Source organism: Maniola jurtina, chromosome 9 (genome assembly GCF_905333055.1).
Source record: "Maniola jurtina chromosome 9, ilManJurt1.1, whole genome shotgun sequence".
NCBI classification, from domain to species: Eukaryota; Metazoa; Arthropoda; class Insecta; order Lepidoptera; family Nymphalidae; genus Maniola; species Maniola jurtina.
In genome coordinates this window covers 4,842,897-4,862,667 of record NC_060037.1, presented here as the reverse complement: position 1 = coordinate 4,862,667, position 19,771 = coordinate 4,842,897, and the positions used below count along the sequence as shown (strand labels likewise).

The 19,771-nt window shown below is 34.7% G+C and overlaps 2 protein-coding genes across 6 annotated transcripts in view; one reads left to right on the top strand and one right to left on the bottom strand.

The window, feature by feature from the left end:
* The window catches only part of LOC123868299 (rab11 family-interacting protein 4A), a 127,569-nt gene extending 115,175 nt beyond the window's left edge, over positions 1 to 12,394 (top strand). For 4 of the 5 annotated variants that reach the window (XM_045910758.1, XM_045910756.1, XM_045910759.1 and 1 more), the window contains 6 exons: positions 5,761 to 5,895; positions 6,219 to 6,371; positions 7,016 to 7,298; positions 7,742 to 7,887; positions 8,995 to 9,039; positions 9,732 to 12,394. In XM_045910758.1, the coding sequence (XP_045766714.1) occupies positions 5,761 to 5,895; positions 6,219 to 6,371; positions 7,016 to 7,298; positions 7,742 to 7,887; positions 8,995 to 9,039; positions 9,732 to 9,869 (900 nt within the window). In that variant the 3' untranslated portion in view covers positions 9,870 to 12,394. The remainder of the gene's footprint in view (positions 1 to 5,760; positions 5,896 to 6,218; positions 6,372 to 7,015; positions 7,299 to 7,741; positions 7,888 to 8,994; positions 9,040 to 9,731) is intronic. The other variant, XM_045910755.1, reaches the window with a different exon arrangement.
* LOC123868288 (cytadherence high molecular weight protein 2-like) lies at positions 11,945 to 19,637 on the bottom strand. Its single transcript, XM_045910737.1, has 11 exons — positions 18,268 to 19,637; positions 17,572 to 17,723; positions 17,147 to 17,328; positions 16,557 to 16,817; positions 15,716 to 15,909; positions 15,527 to 15,633; positions 15,232 to 15,357; positions 14,762 to 14,899; positions 14,072 to 14,181; positions 13,355 to 13,811; positions 11,945 to 12,764 (listed from the first exon to the last, which is right to left on the bottom strand). The coding sequence occupies exons 1-11, from the start codon at positions 19,337 to 19,339 to the stop codon at positions 12,657 to 12,659; spliced, it is 2,907 nt and encodes a 968-aa protein (XP_045766693.1). The 5' UTR covers positions 19,340 to 19,637; the 3' UTR covers positions 11,945 to 12,656.
* Positions 19,638 to 19,771: the final 134 nt, after the last annotated feature.

Genomic DNA, 19,771 nt, shown 5'->3' with positions numbered 1-19,771 from the left:
ATTTAAAATTGTTGGCAAGGTTGTTGGTTATATTATTTTATCGAATTAACGTTCTTTGATAAAAATATACAGAATGGAATTAAAAAGAGATTTTATTGTTATAAAAACTAATGAGTGGTTCGTCTAAGAATAGTAATTTTAGTCCTTTAAATTATAAATGTTCAGTGCAAGTTAAGACTTAGCCGATGGTAGATTTAAGTATTATGAAATACAATAACAAATAACATAGGACACTCATATTTGTAATCCTCTGAAAATATACAACTATAAATAGACGAAAATTCAAAATTCGTTCATGTAATGAGCATATCCGCGGTTTTCGTTGTTTGCTTCATTATAAATTACTTACCGACGAACACATTTGTGGAGAATGATCTCATACACTCATTAATGCGATAATTGTTAGTTTACAATTCACATATCTAATTAACAAGGTTATTCCTTATGTTTTTTCTCTGAATACCTACATGTACTTTTATATTAACTGTAAGAAAATTGTTTTACTTCATTCCATGCAGGACATCTCGTGTCTTTTATGCTACGTCTGTGACTCTACAACCGGTTCAGAAAGATTCTACTGAGAAGAGCCAGTAAGAAACTCAGCATCGCTCTTTTCAAATCATAAAAAGTTACAATATATAACAAGTTGTGGGCAACTGAAAGCTCAGCCGGTTCCTTCACACAACTCTGTCACTACGAATTTTCTTAGATCTAAAAGAATATGAATACGTTAAAAAAGGATAAACTACTCCATGTATTAAGGTTTTTATAAACATTGATACCGACTTAATTACGGTTGGACATAAGAACAGCGATATTCAAACTACAAATGAAGAAGATCACATCAAGAGAAAAACAAAGTAGGTACAAGGCTGCTAAAAAATTCCAAAAAATATATTTATTTCATTGGGACCAAGTTATGGCTTTTAATTCTAAAAATATGTCTAAACTACCATCGGTTTGGGAAAAAAAATCTACCTAGGTATGGGTTCTATCGAGAAGAGACAAGCATTTAAGAAGAAATTAAAAAGTGTAGAAGAAATAATAAAAGAAATTGACATTATGGATGTAGGAAGCAGCAATATTTCTTGTTTTTACTTAGATTCAAAATTCAGCAGTTAACTAACCAACAGATACTCGTTATTCGCTATTAACTCGTTATTCGTTAATCGTTACATCACAAGTAACCCGTAAGTACTTACTTTCATTTAAAAAAAAATTGCGAATTCATTAAATATAAACTTTATGGCTTAATATTATTCAATAGATATATCGGCTTACGAGTAGCTATAAATCGCATAACATTATTTTTAAATCAATTTCACTTTCACCTCTTTAATAAATCGATAACGATCGTAATTTATCTTCTATTTATTATGAAAATCTCATCTGGACGATACCATAGCTAAAATATTACAGTAAGACAATTTGTAATGAACTTGAAGCACTTCCATGAATTCCATATAGTTTTTCTTTCTCTATCTATACTTAACAATAAAAATCCTGGCCTTCAACGCTGACTGTTAGTACATAATTATTATAATTTTATATTTCAGTAATTAAATAATATTTCCTTACACTGACACTATGTGTGATATTTCGAATAAAAAACCGGTCAAGTGCGAGTCGGACTCACACACGACGGGTTCCGTATGCCGTAACATCGTGCAAAAATATCAATTTTTTTGTGACGTAACCACAAATTCAGTTTTCCTTTTTTACTTTGGTTATAAGACTTACCTAAGAGATTTATAAGATTCTAGTTCAACGGGAAGTACCCTATAGGTTTCTGACAGACACGACAGACAGATAACAAAGCGATCTTATAAGGGTTCCTTTTTTCTTTTTTAAGGAACCCTAAAAAGCTCCAGGTCAGTGACTGCACTGTTTACGATATGCTTGACAGGTTTCTATTCTATATCGTCTTACTATTGAGAGACCGGATTTACTATCAACGAAATCTATACCTACTTAAGTAAATTATAATCCGCACGTGCTGTTAGTTATTCAATCGATCAAAGCATCAATTAATTTTTTGTTATTCAATCAATCAAGTAGGTCCTAAAAACAATCACTTTATTGGTCACGCTCTTGAAGGTAACGAATTTCTCGTATGGTTAGTTTATAAAATTGCTCCATCAAAATGTTATGCAAATATCGGTTCTTTAATTTACAACGAAAAAGTTTCTTCCTAACCGGAACAAAATCATGAAAAACATTATTAATGCTTACTCATACAAAAACAAGTTCACGCGTTTTTTATCAACGAAAAAAAACCGGCCAAGTGCGAGTCTGACTCGCGCACTGATGGTTCCGTACTCGAGTATTTTTTCCGACATTTTGCACGATAAATCAAATACTAGTTCGCATAAAAATAAATAAAAATCTGTTTTAGAATGTACAAGTAGAGCCCTGGACTTCGTCTGCGATGGCATTTGCTGGCGCGCGTGCTGTGCTTGTTTGGAGTGTTTTTTTTTTGTTAAGAGTGGCTGGTTTTTGTGTTAGTTGGTGTTTTTTGGTGGTGGAACTGACTGGGAAGCGCTCTAAAGGGGCGCCGCGCGTATGTCGGCGGGCGCCGGCGCAGACGGAGTCCATACTTGTATAAATTCAATAACTTGAAAATATCACAAACTTGACATTGGCTAATCAGAGTAAAGCCAGATTAAAGAAAAAAAAAAAAGTAGAGCCCTTTCATATGATACCCCATTTGGTATAGTTTTCTTACTTAATTTAAACACATTTTTTTTTATTAAATAACCACAAATTCACGGTTTTTGGATTTATTCCTTTACTTGTACTATTAAACCTACCTACCTGCCAAACATGATTTAAAAAAAATGATGTGCAGATTTACTCAATAAAAGGAGAGAAAAGAATTGAATATTGTGAACTAATGTCCAAAATATATAATTAATTATCGTGATAAGTGATATCGTAAAATATGGCACAGGCACTATTACCTAACAAAATGTGGAATCGTAAGTAACAAACTTGATACTTATCCATAAAAAGCAATAATTCAAATCAGTCAATTAAATCACGAAGCGATGATTCCGTCAACAACATTGAAAATTGAATTGCAGAATGGAGAATACAGTACGTTTATATTGTGACTTAGTTATTCATAACTAGAGGATGCCCGCACTTCGTCCGCATGGATTTAGGTTTTTAAAGATCCCGTGGGAGCTGTTTGATGCGTGTTGATTTTCCGGGATAAAAAGTTTCCTATGTCAATTACAGGGACGTAAGCTACCTCGGTACCTTTCATACAAATCGGTGAAGCGGATGGGTTTTTTGGGAATCCCGTGAGAACTCTTTGATTTTCCGGAAAAAAGTAGCCTATGTCCGTCCCCGGGATATAAGCTAACCCTGTACCAAATTTCGTCAGAATTCGGTTAAACTGTTGGGCCGTGAAAAGGTAGCAGACAGACAGACTGACAGACACACTTTCGCATTTATAATATTAGTATGGATATCGGTTCAGCGCTTAACTATCTAGTTTCGAGACACATGTTTACACGCAATTGTACTTATTACATTATTCAAGTTAGATTAATTGGCACATGAAGTTTATTTTGATTGTAAATTTACCTATTGACCAGTTACAGTTACCTTATCTCGAATTTCCATGTATAAAAATCTATTGCCGGCTAATCATTGCCTAACTACTGTACTTATTTATTCTTATAACCTGTACCGAAGTAGATAATACTTTGTATTATTAACAGAAGTAGATTTTTGCCTTTTATTTCAATCTTTAACAGACGATAAGGTTATGAGTTCATTCATGATAATGAGTTGTTGATACAAAATTATCGAGTGGAATTTATACTATCATATCAACACCATATTTTACAGTTCCGCTGTTTTTAATTTTTGTTTTTTATTCGATCACAAGTCTCTTAATTTGCGATCTCACCTGGTGGTTAGTGATTATGCACTCCAACGTGGTAGCAGGCTAACTTGGAAGAGGTGTGGCAGTTTTTTTTTTAAATATAATACCTACTAGCGATCCGCCCCGATGCAGATGCTGTGTCCGACGAATTTGCTGAGCAAACGATCGTTTGTTCAGCAAATTCTTCGTAAATGAGTCTTACAGACTTTAATTTTAGCACCCTTTGTTTTGAACATGCGACTCAATTCGCTCAATAAATCTTATTCTGGCCAGTAAATTCATCCCTTTTCAAAGAGAATTAAATATTGCAAATCCTAATCTGACGTACCTATTCGTAAAGTTATAATCAGATGTGAATCACGTTTTGGCATACGATCAATTTTGATTCTTTTTACAGTTGCGTTCTTAGTTTGTTATTCCAGTTTTGTTATTGACTATATTATATTATTCTATAGGATTGTACCTATGTGATTGTATTAGAGACTTACAAGTTGTTTTCTCTTTATTAAAACCAATTCTTTCAACACACACACACACACAACACAACAAGTTATTTTATCTTTATAAAAACAATCTTCAAACGGCTGAACAGATTTTCTTGGATTATAGCTCTCTCGATCAAGCCACCTTTGAAACAAAGCTAACTAAATCAATATCGGTTCATTCGTTTAGGAGCTACGGTGCCACAAACAGATACACACGTCAAACTTATAACACCCCTCTTTTTGGGTCGGATTCAGATTCAAGTTCAGAGGCTAGTCAGTGAACCTCTGTAGTTATGTACCTACTTACCTATTTCTCAAACACCCATGTTATTCAATCATAACATTGATTACACTCAATCTAAACTCCTAAACGACTCCCTTCCTGTTTGTCACTGAGCTCCTTTGACGTGACAATTGCGTTAGTCATGACTCATGACCAATGTACGCGTAATTCTAATTCAATAATGTATTCATCGACTATGTCTGTGGGTATGCATGGCAGTATAGTAAGCTGAATACTTCATAGAGAGTAGGTGGCGTTGTGGCCTTGTATATTATTGTATTTATCGCTTTGGTTAAGCAAGTTTGTTCGTAGCCGGTAATCAATTTTGGTAAGCAAATAGACACATTCATCGACATCATTATCATCATCGCCACCATCAATTATTCAACCTTTCTATTATTTCTTTCAAAAGCTTTTCTCTCTAATGGAAGAACTTTTAATTTACCGATTACACACACAATCGGAAACCGATAATTCCTACTGAAATTGAGAAAAGAAAAGTTTTCTCTCTTTAAGGTAACGCTTTTGGAAAAAGACAATCAGAAGAAACGTCAAAATGATAAGGAAATTATCACACATCATAAGCCATCGCCGGCTCACTACAGAGCACAGGTCTCTTCTCAGAATGAGAAGGGTTTGGTCATAGTCCTCCACGCTGGCCAAGGTATGGATTGGCAGTCATGGCAGAAGGAAATTATTATACTATAACCATTGTTGGACGAAGACGTATTTGCATTAGCGCCAACATTTTTCTATTCTACGCCTTTCGCATGTTATCATTGATACGTGAAAGTCGCTAATTATGTAATTAATAATCTCAAGATTTCTTATTCAAATCATCTAGGTACTTAGTTTTTTTTTTAATTTTTTCTGAATAAATAATCGTTTAACGTATCTAATCTACTAACTAATTATGTATCTACCCAATAGATATAACAATGTGAAATTCCATCTGTCATTTTCTTGTATAATGCCCGTAAACATAAAATTTAGTTTTAAGTTTACGTATACTAAGTACAAGGGTTCCAAACGCGCCAAATAAAAGGTCGTAAAAAATTTATAGATCATACATTTTATATGCATTTTGTTGTTGCCAGGTCCAGCTGCTACAGCAGCAAGTGACGTCACTGGCGGACACTCAGAGCACCGCCGACGAGAGGTACGCCCGCGCCAAGTCCGACAACGCGGTGTTGCAAGCGCGCGTGCACATGCTCGACGAACAAATCAGAGAGGTGAATATTATAATGCAGATAACGGGTACATAGTACATACCACGTTTAATCTAAACAAGAAAGAGGAAACAAAACATTATTATATCAAAATAAAATGCAAGGCCAAATCGTACCGTTGAACGTACGAAAAATACAAAAAAAATACTGTACAGTATCACAATTCCCGAAATTATTCGAAACAAGACTTAAAGGTGGAATTTGATATTTACGATTTCGGAATAGGTATTACCTATTAATTTTAACTTTTGCATAGATCTAAATAGAACGCTTGAAAACGAAATTCAACGAACTAGCATTATTATAATGGTGTCGTTCATTCACAGATCGAGTGCAGATGCGAGGAGCGCATAGCGGAAGAACAGAAGCGATGCCGAGAGGCGATCGCGCGCGTCGAGCGCGACCGAGACGCGCAACTGGCTGCCCTCACCGACCGACTGGCCGCTGCCGAGTCAGAGGCATCCCACCTTAAACAAGAGGTAAGGATCTTAGATGAAATGTAAAAGGAATGGTCTCTAGTATATTATATACAAAGGTTGAAGAAAAGCTATGCCGAAACAGATGCATTTAGAAGATTCTAAAGCCTAAATATTTTGATAAATTGAAAGATTGGTAAAATATCTATATATTAGGTATTTTAAATTATAAGGTAAATAACATAACAAAACGTTTGCATACTTTTGCAAAAATAATTTTCGTACATTGACCTGAGTCTTTCGATAATAAGTCTATTAATTAACAATGCAAATCAGTGAAAGCTTGCAACATAATATTAAATTGTCTTACACTTTATGATACATATAAAAGCAATATTTAATGACCGAGAAATTACTGTTAAAAAGTGTTTATAGTATACAGTATACTAGACATAGTTTATTACACAATAAAAGACAGAATTAACGATAAAACAGTAGGTATGGCATGAAACTATGTACTGTATCTACCTACTTACATTATAATTTGACTTTGAATCTATAAAACGAGTACTTTCCTGGGTTTAGTGCGAAACTTCTAGCGTTCATGCTAGCTAGTAGCCAGTCAGAGTAAAGACAGCCCTATTTGTTAAATTTCTACCTCCATATTTTTGAATTATAAGCTATGTTCGATTTCTGTTGTCGCGCAGGTTGGCCGGCTACGAGGTGTAGCGGAAACGTTACGTGCAAACGCCGACATTGGCACGCGCAGCGCCCGCGAAGCGCAGGAAGCCGCGGGCGAACTCGCAGCGCAGCTCAGCGCAGCGCGGGACGCGGAGCGACGCGAGCGGGAAGCGGCCGAGTCCGTCCGAGCGCAACTCGCCGCTGCGCAAGCTGAGCTGCGAACGCTGCGGGCTGCGCCGCCCCCGCCGCCCGACCCCCGCCTCGATGAATTGAGACAAGAACTGACGTTGCTTCGTACGCAGAACAAATGTAAGTAACTGTTATGTAGTCGAGATAGAATTACAACTTATCACTGTGCAACTTGAGCTAGTCTGAAATTGAAATAATAACTTGAAACTTATTTTTGAATAGCGCGAAAATATCGCGCCAATTATAGCGCGCGTCCGTCCGCTATTGGTTGTTACCTGCGCGCGTTGTACGCGCGAATTATGAGCGAAATAGCAGGAATATCTGTCGTTCTTGGGTTTAAAATCTTAACGTCAATCAATATGGTCTGTATTTCATTTGTGGACGTTCGATTTAAGTCAGCGTAAAGTTGCACTTTTCTGCGCAAACTAGTTTTGCCGATGCGACTTATTAAAGTGATAGTACTGTATAACTTTAAGAATTATGCCACATATTAGTACAGATATATACATTGTACATTCATATCCAAGTAAAAATTAAGTTGAAAAAACTGTTTGGTATTTCAGCTTTAACGGAAGCGCAGGAGGAACTCCAAGCGCAAATATTGACCCGAGGCGTAGAAGAAGGACGCAGCTTGCTTGATGGAGTAAGCGGACCGCTCGTTGCCACTAACTCCCTTGCGCACGAACTCTCGCAGATGAGCGACCACGAGGTAAATATTTTACGCTATTTCAAACCATAACATTAATGCCTAATAATAAATAAATAGTTGAACATCACTTTAGGTATTTTCAAAGGGATTTTCAAAGGGAAGGTACAGGTAGGTAAATAGAAAAAGAGTCATGTCTTCAAGCCAAGTAATCAAGAAGACATTTCATTTGAAAATGATAAATCATACACTTTGGATGATGATGAATCTAAATTTAATTATGGTCATAATAAAATAGTACCTACCTTTACCTAGATTATTACCATATTATCATTAATTTCATCAATTGTCTGTATCATTTCATTCCATCAAAGCTACCTATCTCATTCATTAATAATAAAATTAATTTAACATTTTTTTGGTTATATCATCTTTGATCTTACATTTATTTTTAAATAGCTTTGTTATGTTACAACTACTATATAATATTAATAAATATTTTAATAGATATATAATAATAGAAGCGATATGTAATATTATTGACTAGTTAAATTTTACTTTGCTTTGCTTTCAAGGGCATAATATATAAAAACCATTTTCCATACTTACGCATGTAAGTGGACAAAAAATGAAAAAGTGTGCTTGACAAATATTTCCATGGCTACAAAGCTCATGGTTCCATATGATTAGATCTACTAGACGCTTACAGAAAATGGATTTTATCTATCTGAGTACTTTCCATAACTTTTTTGACACTAAGCGACTATCACGCAACTCTCCTTGCGACTCGTTATCTCCAGATGGCACACAAATGGATGCCCGTTGGCTACTATCGCCTTAGCGAACGCTTCTTTATAGCGTTTTTTAAGCGTTTGATTTTTGGCAGGTTTGGTTACCATTAAAAATGCTGGGGCTTAAAAGACTAAAGTATTTAAGCATTTCATAGTTGCCATGAAGAAGCTTGGGCTTTTTCTATAGACGCTAGTTTCAAGAGAGGCTGGACGTTCAGGCGATTGTAACCAATATGCACCCAGCCGTATATTTTTTTAATGACAGATCGCAACAGTTGCGCGACTGTCGCCAAATGTCACAAGTTACAGAATAGTCCTGCAGGCCGCGTGATTGTTTGATTTGTGACGCTCCAACATTTATATGTATGCGTTTTTGCAGCTCGATGGTAGCACACACACAGATCACAGCATAGAGTTGGAAAAGGTACGCCGTTTACACTAATGTGTGTGCATGTCCTGTACCTTGCCTAACTGCATGATTTCTTAGATTCATTATTACTAGGTGTAGAATATAAGATGCATACGATTTTTCAGTCATTCTTCGGCTTAAATCATTTTTCGAAAATGGGTATTTCCATGGGTATGTCAACACCAAGTGAATGGGATCATGTATTAGCCTGAGGCAAATGCTTGGTCGGTGTATGCTTTGAGGTTGTTGCTACTGAGGTAACATGCTGCGAAATAGCCTTGCTAGTCGATTCCTGGAAAGTCGCATTAATCATTATTACAATCTCAATTGTTGTGATTGGCTGAATTTATGGTATTCTTGTTACAACAATGCATTGTAGCCAATAGTGAGCTAGTGTCGGCCAATCAGCTCACTGCGAGTATATCTACACTGACCGTCCAATTGCTCACGAAGCATCTCGCGAACCCAAGCGCTTGGTTGAGACACCCCTAATATTTGTAGTTTATGAAAAAAATACACTATACTGTGTTAAATATTGTATTTACGCCTAGTATTCATTATATCAATAATACTTTTGTACCTTTTTCACTTTATGACTCATTTTCTTTGAACAAGCATGACCCCTATCACTCACAACACATTTCTCACGCACGTTACGCCTTATTATTGTAATAAGGATTTAAAAAAATGATATGTTTTCTTTGCAGTTACAAAAAGCTTTAAAGGAACAGCAAGACGTGAATGTTCAACTGCGCGACTACATAGATGGCATCCTGTTGGCGATCGTCGAAAACTACCCGCAATTGCTTGAAGTCAAACATCAGAAAACTAACTTGAAGTCATAACACCTGTTCAAGAGTGATAGAGCAAAATTGTATATCTAGAATCGATGCGTTAATGTTATCTTAGATAAAAATTCTATGCTAAAAAAGTTATTAAATTCTAAATTAGGGTACTTACATAAGGGGAAAATATAGAAAATAAATTATCCGAAATATTTAATTTAAACTCCACAGCGTTAAACTTACCAACTTAGTGCAAATAAATATAAATTGAATGTATACTTAGTTAAAGTTCTTTTTGGCGGTTGAAAAGAGTGCCGAAATTATAATATACCTACTATTTAGTGACTTAAGTATATGTCATTGCGAACCTACTTGCATCACTTGCACGATTTAGTGACTAACTTCTCAACCGCCATTAGGTTTGGATTCTATAGTTCGGCACAGGTCGACATAGCAATCGGGGTATGAGACGGGGGGACGCTCCGCACACGCGCTAACCCGCACCGGTCCCCACCCCTATTGCCATGGCGACCTGTCGCTAACTATACTTATCAATTTCTTTCGACTGCCTACTTAACCGTGAATTTGCATTGATGAAACATTTACATAAAAACATGTTGATAATTCTGTTTCCTGTAAATGTATCAAACTGTGTTTGAAAACTCTGTATTTTGTTGAATAATCTAATCGTAGTAATAAGTTGTTTTAGAGGAACTTCATAGCCTTTTAGCTCAAAAAATTTAAAATACCTAATTGTTAAAGTATTACCCAATTTTCTGCAGTACGAACGTTTTCAACAAGACAAATTGAAATTACCCATGAAATCCCTTCGTCACATTCGATGACCTATCCTATGCATGGTGCAAATTTACGGTTAGGTTTCAATGTTTGAGTTAGTATTGAAATTCAATTGTACCTATTGTCCATATTACGTCATTTTACTAATGAGTAGTCCGACAAGGCTCTTTTGGCACTTGAGTGAGGGCGCTGTTGTAGCTTTATGCCGACAGCAATGCAGCGAGAATGCAGCAAACTATCAACAAGTGCACTTCTCAAGATGGCGGCTTTAGTTTCGATTTTGGTCACGCGCCAAAATAGCCTTGTCTGACTGTAATTGACTTTTTCATATGAACTAAAATATTTTAATTTTTTAATATTCCATTAAGGTAGGTACCTACTTAAAAAACTATTTTGGTATCTATTTTTATTTCAAATCGGATATTAACACTGTGATAAAATTAGTAAAAATAAAAATATAATTATATTATATTGTCATAAGTTTCGGTATTTCCAAGTTCACTTCATATTTATATTAATTTAAAAATTTACTACACAGCCAGATGAATGTGTGATTAGAAAAAGTAATGTAAAATTAACATAAGCAGAAAAACTACTACTTATTGGAAACTTAATATTTTACTGATGTCATTGATATAAATAGATAAATATTTATGTTAGTAATGTTTTATTTAATGTACCCATGCGTTATGTCATAATAGGTATAAAGGCCTTTCTCAATTTATATTATTGTATTATTTAAATCAATTTCGCTTACAATATAAGTTGTATATATAAGTATACCTATTTATTAAGAATTGAAATGAGGGTAGGCGAAAATATTATTTGAAAATAATGAAATATAAGCTTAGTTTGAGTGTTGCAAGCTTTTTGTCAAAAATAAAAACTCTCATAAAATATTTGTAAAGTTATTGGATGTTATACATTTTATTTAACATATTTAGATGCGTACATTTGAACATTTCGTTTTATGTATTTTATATATTATTATATCAGTCTGAGTAGTGAGTACACATTGTTTTTAGGAATTTCCTACTCCAATTAATGATTGGATGGTAACACTGAACGACTTTAATGTCATCTTTCAGTTCACAGATGATAATAATTCATAGCCCTGTACAATATTGTATGCGGGAATGTTTCCCTACGCGTAATAGTTAACGAAATTGACTATTTATAATGAAAATATAACATTTTCTTACAAAAAATAGAATGTTTTCACCATTAATAAAATGTAAATAATGTATAGTGGTTACAAAGAATAAAAGAAATATTGTTCCTTAATTTGAAGATTATTATTTAGTCCAGTTGATATTAAACAATTCTGTAATATAAACCATAGTGTAGAATTTTAGATCTGGGTTAGTTTTAGACAAATATAAGGCCAGGCCGTCCATATATTATTATTGCTACCTAAAACGATTTTTTTTTACCTTAAGACTGGATGTAGGTAGTTTAAAATTCGGTGTAAGGAAACCGATGCTCCGAATCATAATTAAAAATATATATAAGCAATAATCTTAATTTATGAATTTTATTATAAAGCCATTAAGCGTATGTACTTCTAAATCTATATGTTTAGTAACATACCTTAGTATCCTTAAATAGTTAAAATAAAAATAAAATATGTATAGTTACTATTTTTACATTGAAATATTAATAAGGATATCCTTTAGTTAAGCATTTGTGTACATTTTGATAACACGATTAATATTATAAGAAAAAAATACGTAATAATAAAAATGTTATAATCGTCGAAGTAAATTAAATGAAACAATTCTAATATATTTTCAGTCTTTTTATTTCATTTTATCATTATTTTAACGAACACATTTGGCCTTACGAAAATAATCACTACTAATTAGCCCACCTCACGTCTGTCAGTTCGTACTTGGCAAGCGTGGTGAATTATAAGTCCTTCTCATTTTGAGAGGAGACCCGTGCTTAGTAGTGGACGATGGGTTGAGATGGACGATGGTTCAACTTTCGTGATGCGTAGGTATGAGTACTATGCCTGATTCATCCCCATAGTTTAGTAATGACAAACTGTCATTCCTGATGACTATTTTTTATTTCGTCTTTCTTAGTTTGGTCTAAATGACTTATTACTTGCTGAACATCTAAGCGCAGCATCATTAACTTTGGATCCATGTAATCCTGAAAGATGAAGAAGAAATAAGTCAGTTATATTTTAAGCTTTTGGTACCTAGGACACTCAAAATTAGTCAATATACATAAAGGTGGTCTTTCGAGTCGAGCGTCTATGACGTCAGTAACGCCGCGACAGTCGCTCAGCTCGAAATTCCACCTAAACAATTTAGTTGGCACTTGTCACTTGAGAGTCCATAAGGTGAATGAAAGGATAAGGTCCATAAGGATTTAACACGAATCGAATTTTGTAACAAACATTTTAATTTGAGATAGGTTGAATGTTCACGAATACATAATTTGTAGATACCGAAAGGTCACCGATTTAAACCGTTGTTGTAGATACTCCTTGTACAAGCTTAACGTTAATAGGAGAAAGAATATTAGTTATCATGATGAACTTGGCTAATATTCTTTTCTAAAATTTTTGCCAAATCCCTGAGCATGTATTTACATACAACTTGAGTAAGTACTTTGAAGACGAGTGAATAGGTATCTTCTAGGCAAGCGCGTTCCTACCTAACTACCTACAATCATGTTTGCTTTCCATTAGCCTTGATTGTCGTCATGCGCAAGTCTATCTTGTATCTATAGTTTACCTTTAACGGCCCCGGTTCTTGATCTCCATCAATCCCATCCACATTTACTTCATGTCCAACCCTTCCCATCAGTTGAGCCATTTCCGCCTCTACTACGTTCACAGGAGCGCTTAAATTCCCATATTCCCTTGACACATCACCGTATACCCTCGAAGCAGGCGCATTGTACGCCATGTAAGCATATTCCGTATTATATTGTGAACTTCTGCATAAAGAACACTGTTGACGATTGTCTATCTCTTTCCTTTCATTGTGTAAACTCAATCTTTCTCTGGATAAAGCCACTTTTTCCTTAGCAATTTGCTTTTCTCTCGCATTAAGTGAGACGACATGCTCCTGAACTCTTCGTATCCTATCTTCGTATTTTCTTTGGAGGAATTCAGCTTCGGAATATTTCTTGTCCGCTTGGGACTGCTTCTCCATTGCTGTCTTGGCTAGTAGGTCTAAGTCTCTGCTTCTAAAAAAATTATAGACATATGTCTTACAAGAATGTTTAGTCATGACATGTTAAATAATTATGCTTCACCGATTGCTCAGTGTTATTGAGGTATGCCAGTTAAATATTATAACATAAATATGTATTTTCAACAGAATGCTGGGATACTTATTATTACCAAAACTGCGATCACACCAGGCGAATATAGCCGATAGGTCGAGATGGCAATCGGGATGGGGACGCTCCACATAGCCTCTGATGCCGATTACATAGGCACTTACTTGGACATGACTCTCTGTTCCTCCAAATGCAACTCTTGTTTCTCAGTGTTTATCTTCGTCCTTTCTTCTGTTAGCTCTTCCAACTGCGCTTGTAATTCTGCCTTCGTTTTCTGTCATATTTATATTATTTTATCTTAGGTACTATGTGAAAATATGTGAACCGAAATTTGAATATTTGCTTTAACGGCGAAGGGAACATCATGAGAAAATATGCATGCCTGAAAATTCTCCATAATTTTCTCAAAGGTGAGTATGTGAAGTCTGCCAATCTGCCAATTTGGGTAACCACATACCTAACCTAAGCCTTTCATTCTGAGAGGAGACCCGTAGTTACTTAGTAGGTAATGGGACCGCGGTGGTGGGTTGAAGTGACAAAATTTGGCGACGGCCTGTCTTAAAGGCGAATGACCAACTATCAGGAAATATTATACTTAGTGCACAAATACCTACCTATGTATAATATATTTTATACATAGGTATTTGTGCACGTCTTCGAGATTCTGCGGTGTAACTCCATCAATATCTCATCTCCAGCTATTTTATTGAAGAATAAATAGAATTTCTTGGCAGAAATACCCAATATTACTTTTGGTCTGATCTGGGATCCGCAGCGGTAGCTATAAGCTAGCGACTAGACCACCTAGGCAAGTAGATAAACTTTTCATATTAATAAGTATGTATAATACCTACCTCAAGTTCCAACTTCAAACTCTGTATAGAAGCTTTCTCCTTAGCAACCAAAGCACTGTCTTTCAAAGCTTTAGCCCTTTCTTCATCTATCTTCGCAACTTTATCTTGGTATTCTTTTTGTATATCTTCTTTTAACATCTGAAATATTTTTTTGTTAAATGATTTATGTTTTTTGAGGATGGAATAAGGCGGTTCATTATTGGTTTCCTTTTCAAAGGGACCTCGGTGAAGTATAAAAAATTAAGTGTCTGAATATTTTAATATACCTAATAAGTTGCTTATTTTGTTATGATAGCTATTCATCATTCATCTTCTTTTACTGAAATTAATTCTTTTTATATGGACTGTGCAATAACACAGTCCATATAAAAAGAATTAATTTCACAAGAATTAATATGGACTGTGTTATTGGATCCTTAATCTTTATACAAAGTTTTAAAATCTATTATTTTCTATTCGATGTGTTTTACCTTAATTTCTTCATCTTGTTTCTTCAACACATTTTTTGCAAATTCCGTTTGTTTGCTAAACGTTGCTTTTTCGAACTCGAATTCCATTTTCTTTTGCCTTAATAATGCAGATTCTTCTTCAATCATCTATAAAAATTTATCAATCGTTTAAATAAAAAGGGACCCATGAAATTAAGGAGATCCGGTTCGAAGGACCAAAAAATCTAAGTATCTATTTACTTTAATTTATATTTTTAAATTTTGTGTATGCTACAAAAATTGTATTATATTTCAATGAAGGCATTAAAATTATTACCGAAGTCATTTGTTTCAGTCGAGCTTCCAACATGTTAACCATACTTTTGCTTTCTGATTTCTCTTTTTCAAAACTCTCTCTTTCCTTTCTCAGTTGTTCTATCATATCTGAAATAGTGACAAAACCTATTTAATAAAATTAAGATTAAGTATACTTATTTTACATTTACATACCTACCTACTTTCTTACCAGTTATTTGGGTTTCTCGTATCTGCAAACTTCTCTCTGTATCCCTGTGAGTATTTTGTGAAAGTAATTCGACTTTCTCATATAACTGACCACATTTTTCATTACCAATTTTTACGTTCGACAACAATTCCTGAAGATCCGATGAAAAACTAGCAGAATCTTTTATCAGTACTTGCTCCTGTTTTACTGCATTTCTAAAAATATATTTACGTTCAAACTGAATTTACACAAATGTAAATTAAAAATGTATAACACCCCCGACAAGTGAAGGTTACAGTAACTAGAAAAAAGCTGATAACTTTCAAACGGCTGAACCGATTTTCTTGGTTTATAGCTAAGAACACACGATCAAGCCACCTTTCAAACAAAAAAAAACTACCTGAATTAAAAATCGGTTCATTAGTTTAGGAGCTACGATGCCACAGACAGATACACAGATACACACGTCAAACTTATAACACCCCTCTTTTTGGGTCAGGGATTAAAAATAAGTACTCAAACTTCAATTTCAAATTGGCTGTTACGAGTTCTTAACCGTCACACGTCTATCTGTTAAGTACTAATGACAGTGACTGCCAATCTTGACTTGCCCAGCGTGGTAGACTATGGCCAAACCGTTCTCATTTTGAGAGGAGACCCGTCGTCAGCGGTTAGCCGGCGATGGGTTGATCATTATAATGATGATGAATGAGTATGACTCTTTAAATTGCTTTGGAATTCTTTTCCTACCAGCAAGAAATATATGATTTCTTTTAATTTTTTCATTTACTTTACTATACTAAAGTAGTATGATTTAAAAATTATGCTCATAGTACATTATAGGAATCATTCAATTTCTTACTTGATATTCTCCATCAAAGCTGCATGATGCTCCTGTAAAACTTTAATATTCTCCAAATGTTGTTGTCTAATCAAATCATGTTCATTTTTATGTCTTTCTGTTAAAGAGCTTAAATTATCTTCATACATCCTCTTATACAACTGATGGTGTTCGTCAAGCCAGCTTATTTTCTCCGCGTAGAACTTTACGAGTTTTTCGCTCTCCTCTTTCATTCTTTCTTCTGTTTGAGTAAAAGAAACCTCTAAGAAAGCTAGCTGTCGTCTGTTAAAGTAGTCAAACATGTTATAATTTCTACTGCTAGCAATTTTATTAAGTTCTGATTCAACTGAACTGTTTAGGTTGCGTTGCACACAAAGTTTTAATCAATTTCACAGGGACAAAAGTACGTTACGGGACAAGCCAAGGCCTTTGTTAACTTTGGACCACAATTTTTTCTTTAACCTTAATCATGAAAATATGAATAATAGGTACTGAAACTGATTTGTGCAATACATTTTGCTTTTTATTGTTGGTTAAACTAACTGTAACATAATTTTAACCGCTTGTCACGCAATTGGACCTTAATGAAAATCTTACTATCCTACTCGTACCTATAAGAAGTTTCCATTAAATCAACTTCTTTGTCATGGTTTTCTTGCAGAGATTGTACAAGTTGCAGCAATTGCTTCCTTTCCTTTGCCTGTGGACTCTCTTTACGATTTTCTGTAGTTTCATATTCATTTGTCATTTCTAGTTCTTCGTCATGTTCAGTATTGACATCACCTAATAAAGCCTGTTTTGTAAAAGAAGAAATATTAATAAGCCAAAGATCTATTTTCTTATTTTATTCCCCATTCTTTCGTATTCGTTCCCACTTCCCTTTTACGATGGTAAGCGCAGCACACAGTGTATAAGATGACCTACAGCCCGCTGGACTGATGTTCTGAAGAAAATGGCGGGAAAGACCATGTTTAGTGGCATAGGTACTCTTGAAAAGACCTATGTTGTATACAGACTGATAGCTGAGATTTCTTACTTTTATCCTTTGTGTGATTCGCTCCTGATGTGCAGCAATGATATTCTGCATCTGCTGCCTGTGCTGGGCTTGTCGCCGAAGCATCGCGTCGATCTGTTCGTGTTGTGCTAACGCCGCTTCACGTTGTACTCGCTGACTTTCTTTCTGTCGCACTAAAAAGTACAAAGCATAACAAAATATAGTAGAAAAAAAAGAAGAATTTTAGTAAGATTAAGGCCGGTTACCAAATAATGTGTTTAGAAAAATTCTGAAGCGCGTCGGAAGGCACTGTGCAGTCTGCTTATAAATGTACTAGACCTCGCCGACATGACGCAGATGATCAGAATGTAGCCGGATTGGGTGTAGGTAGGTACATTTCTGATGTTCGCAGAGTGGAACATAAAGTTTTCTGACAGTCCCTTTCTGATAATATGTACTTAAGTCAGCCTAAAAACGATATCTTCCAGCTAGCTTCCAAGCACTAAGTCAGGAAGAACCAAATCTTCTTTTTTAATAATTCAGTAAATTAGTTACATAGGTACCTACCTATGTACTTAGCATTTTATGGATTATCTATCCGAATTAAGAAGGTACTTAATAAGATAAACCTTTATTCACTGTAATTCATTGAATTTTACCATTATTTTTAATTAGAATTAATGCTATGTAACTACTTACTCAGATATTTTAAATAAAAAGATGTGCACTAAAACTTACACTGCATTGAAGCTAACTTTTCATCTTGTGCTTTCAACTGCAGAGCAATCATTAGCTGAGATTCTTGTTGTTGTAAATAAAGAGACGCTCCTTCCATTGTTAAATCTTCCTGATTTATATCCAGCTTTGGGGCATTAGGAGTAAAATCAGCTTTCATAACCTTATCTATATTAGAATCAATAGTAGTTTTGTTTGTCTCATCAGTTTCAACTACTGATTTAGGTTTTTCTTCAGGATGTGATTGTTTAGTTGGCTTAGTTTTCATACTTGGTTCGTTAACAGCCTTTTTCTTTTTATCACCGCCTCCTAACCATGCTGGTACGTCATCGGTATCATCCTCTTCCATAACTTCGTCTTTTTCTTGAAAAATTCCTAGCCAGTCATCGCTGGGTTTACCTTTTTTAGGTTTAATATCTTTTGGGGGCTCAATTTTTACAGGTTTTTGTGATTCAATTTTACTAGAGGTAGTTTTAGGTTCTGTGTTTCCTAAAATAGAATCTAAATCAAAATCCTCTTTTTTTGCAGCAGTCGTGGGTTTTGTAAATTGAGTTGATGTGCCTGATTTTAATGATGGACCTCCCAAAATGTCATCAAATAAAGATTGCGAACTTTTACCCCTTTCAAGAGGTTTCATTGGATCTTTCTTTGCATCGTCTAGAATATTTAATTTATCAACATTCATGATAGGTTTGGATTTAGCTGGGGACTTTGCTACTTCAATTTTTTCAGTCAGTAGTTTAGTTTTTGCTTCATTCTGATTAATTTTGATTGAATCTTTAGATATTGTACGTTTGAAAGGTGTTGGAGATGCTTTTTGAGCACTTTTAACCTCATTGTATGACGACTCTCGTTTCAAGTTCTCATCTCCAAACAAATCTTTATCTTCAGCTTTAGTGTTATTAGTTTGCGTTATTGGTTCACCTATATCGAATAAAGCGTTTTTCCTTTCCGCTGTAGGAGTTTCTTTTTTCTTTGGAGGCTTTTTCTTTCCCAGTATATCATCGTCAAAGAAACTATCGTCACTACCGTCACTTAAAATACCTGCTAAAGGATCTTCAATATTAAAATTCATTATTGTTTATTGTATCCACAGAAAAATCCTTAGCTCGATAATAATTTCATAAAGTTTTTATCTTATTTCTCTTTTAAAATATCGGCCTGTGTATTTTATTTGATTTTACAAGTCTTTGGATTTTACAAGATTTTTACAAGTCACTGTGTGGGCGGCGTTGTTTGAAATTTTGGCGCCATAGCAACCGAAAAGCTAGGAATAGTGAAAAGGTTATCTATGGTTAAACATTCAAAATCTTATCCTTAAATAATATTTTCTTTGATGAAGACCTTTTATTCTTTTCAAGGAAAAATAATAATTTCTGAAAAATTTTAGTTGTGTTTGTACAAACCACAGACCTAGTATAATAAGGTATAAACAACAAGGTACTATTTATGAAATGACAAAGACTTCTCTTTTCTGAACGTAGCTTAAAGCATAGATTAACTACCA